This window comes from Daktulosphaira vitifoliae, unplaced genomic scaffold, assembly GCF_025091365.1.
Source record: "Daktulosphaira vitifoliae isolate Bord-2020 unplaced genomic scaffold, ASM2509136v1 Scaffold_2, whole genome shotgun sequence".
NCBI lineage: Eukaryota > Metazoa > Arthropoda > Insecta > Hemiptera > Phylloxeridae > Daktulosphaira > Daktulosphaira vitifoliae.
Window position 1 is genome coordinate 28,541,102 of NW_026099573.1, and position 1,781 is coordinate 28,542,882.

General features: G+C 25.3%; 1 protein-coding gene across 1 annotated transcript in view; it reads left to right on the forward strand.

The window, feature by feature from the left end:
* Window positions 1-1,341, forward strand: part of LOC126898086 (probable cytochrome P450 6a14) — a 5,834-nt gene extending 4,493 nt beyond the window's left edge. The window contains exon 5 of the mRNA XM_050672033.1: window positions 1,316-1,341. Coding sequence (XP_050527990.1) covers window positions 1,316-1,341 — 26 coding nt within the window. The remainder of the gene's footprint in view (window positions 1-1,315) is intronic.
* The last annotated feature ends 440 nt before the right edge of the window (window positions 1,342-1,781 follow it).

Here is a 1,781-nt window from a genome sequence, read left to right on the forward strand (position 1 = left end):
AATTAAAATTAATGTTTCTACAACGATTGTTTATAACTAAAATTAACAAAAATGATAGAAATATTATTGTATTCATAAGACCTCTTTTGATTGCGTTATCTTTTTTATTAATTATTATTATTAAATAAAAGTAAAAATGTATAAAAATTATTGCAATATATTAACTGAATTAAAAGTTATAAGAATTCTTAGAATATGCTGGACCACCGTTAAATATTGTATAGTTAAACTTTTAAGTTCTTAAATTAAAAATAAAATCATTTTGAACAAGTGTGCTATTTGTTGAAAATTAAATTAAATTTAGTATAATATTTAAAATATTTGTTAAGTAAAAAATTTATCATATTTGCTGATGTAGTATTGCAAATTAACGGGTTGCTTTATAAAATTGTTTTTTTTTTTTTTGAAACTCTCACGCGATGGTCAGTGGCGATTGTCGTTTTGGTCGATGCATCGTGTTTACTGTATTATATGTTATATTTGTTGTTTTATACTTTTACTGAATTTAATTGTTGTAATACTATTGTTAAGACAAATTTAGTTAAACACTATTTTTAACTCCTTCCTTTCAACACTATTTAGTCAATTTAATATAAATTATATTAATATGTCCATTACCATATTACATTTTATTCCTCGACCTTTTATAAATTAATTCAATAACTGTATAGAAAAATATTTATATATTAGACCGTTATTTTAACCTATGATACCATGTACAAACTAATAACATGAATGAATATATAAACACAAGCAGTGCTAATGATGCATTGTGTAAGAAACAGATAGTAAAAATATGTTAGGTAAATTAAATACTCTTTTATTAATACTCTTTTTCATAGTTTTGTCAAAAAAGCCGCCAGTAATACGCTCCCGTCCCTAGTGTAGCCTCGGTCCATGTTCTAGTCGGAAATGACCACTGAACACCCTGTCCTCAATGCACTTGCTTAAATGAATTATTAAGATTTAATTTTTATCAATTCTTGATTTCAATGTATTCTTCTTCTTTTTCCTCGCCTTTATACCAACTATTTTGGGTCGGCAAACCTTATCCTTAACTTCCACTTGACATGATCTACGACATCATCTACACTCACATCACCCTTCCTCATGTCATACTCAGTAATATTACTTCATCACTTTTTTGGTCTTCCTCTTCTTCCTTCAACATTAATTTCTATAACTGTTCTTAAAGCTTCCGATTCCTCTCTCCTCGTAACATGACTAAACCATCTAAGTCTATTTTCTCTCATCTTATCAACGCTTGTTTTCAATTTATATATATATATATATATTTATTTATTTATATCTATAGGTGTACAAGTATCTAGTTTATTATAGTCTCTATCTCTTTACTCTGAACCCTCAAGCCATATGCCCATGTGCATATGTATATTATTAAATTTATTTTTAACTGTAGTAAATCTAACCCTCCCCATTAAATTCGTCAATTTTATTTTTTTCTTATTTTTGATTTACTATAAAAGTGTGACGTATGAAACATACTATCTCTAATTTTGCAATAAGAAAATCAGATAGAAAAAATTATTCATATTATTAATACAACAAATTATTGTATTAATTATTTCTATATTGTAAACTGTGTCAAAATTCTCTAATTATTTTAATTAAAAAATCATTTTAAAGGTTATTCAAATGTTATATTCATTTGATCTGATATAATTTTTGTTTTTTAGCTTCGATGCGAAGCGGAGAAGGTATTAATTTTACTATGATGTGTTTTTTTTTTTTTTTTTTTTTTTTTTTTTTTTTTTTTTGTT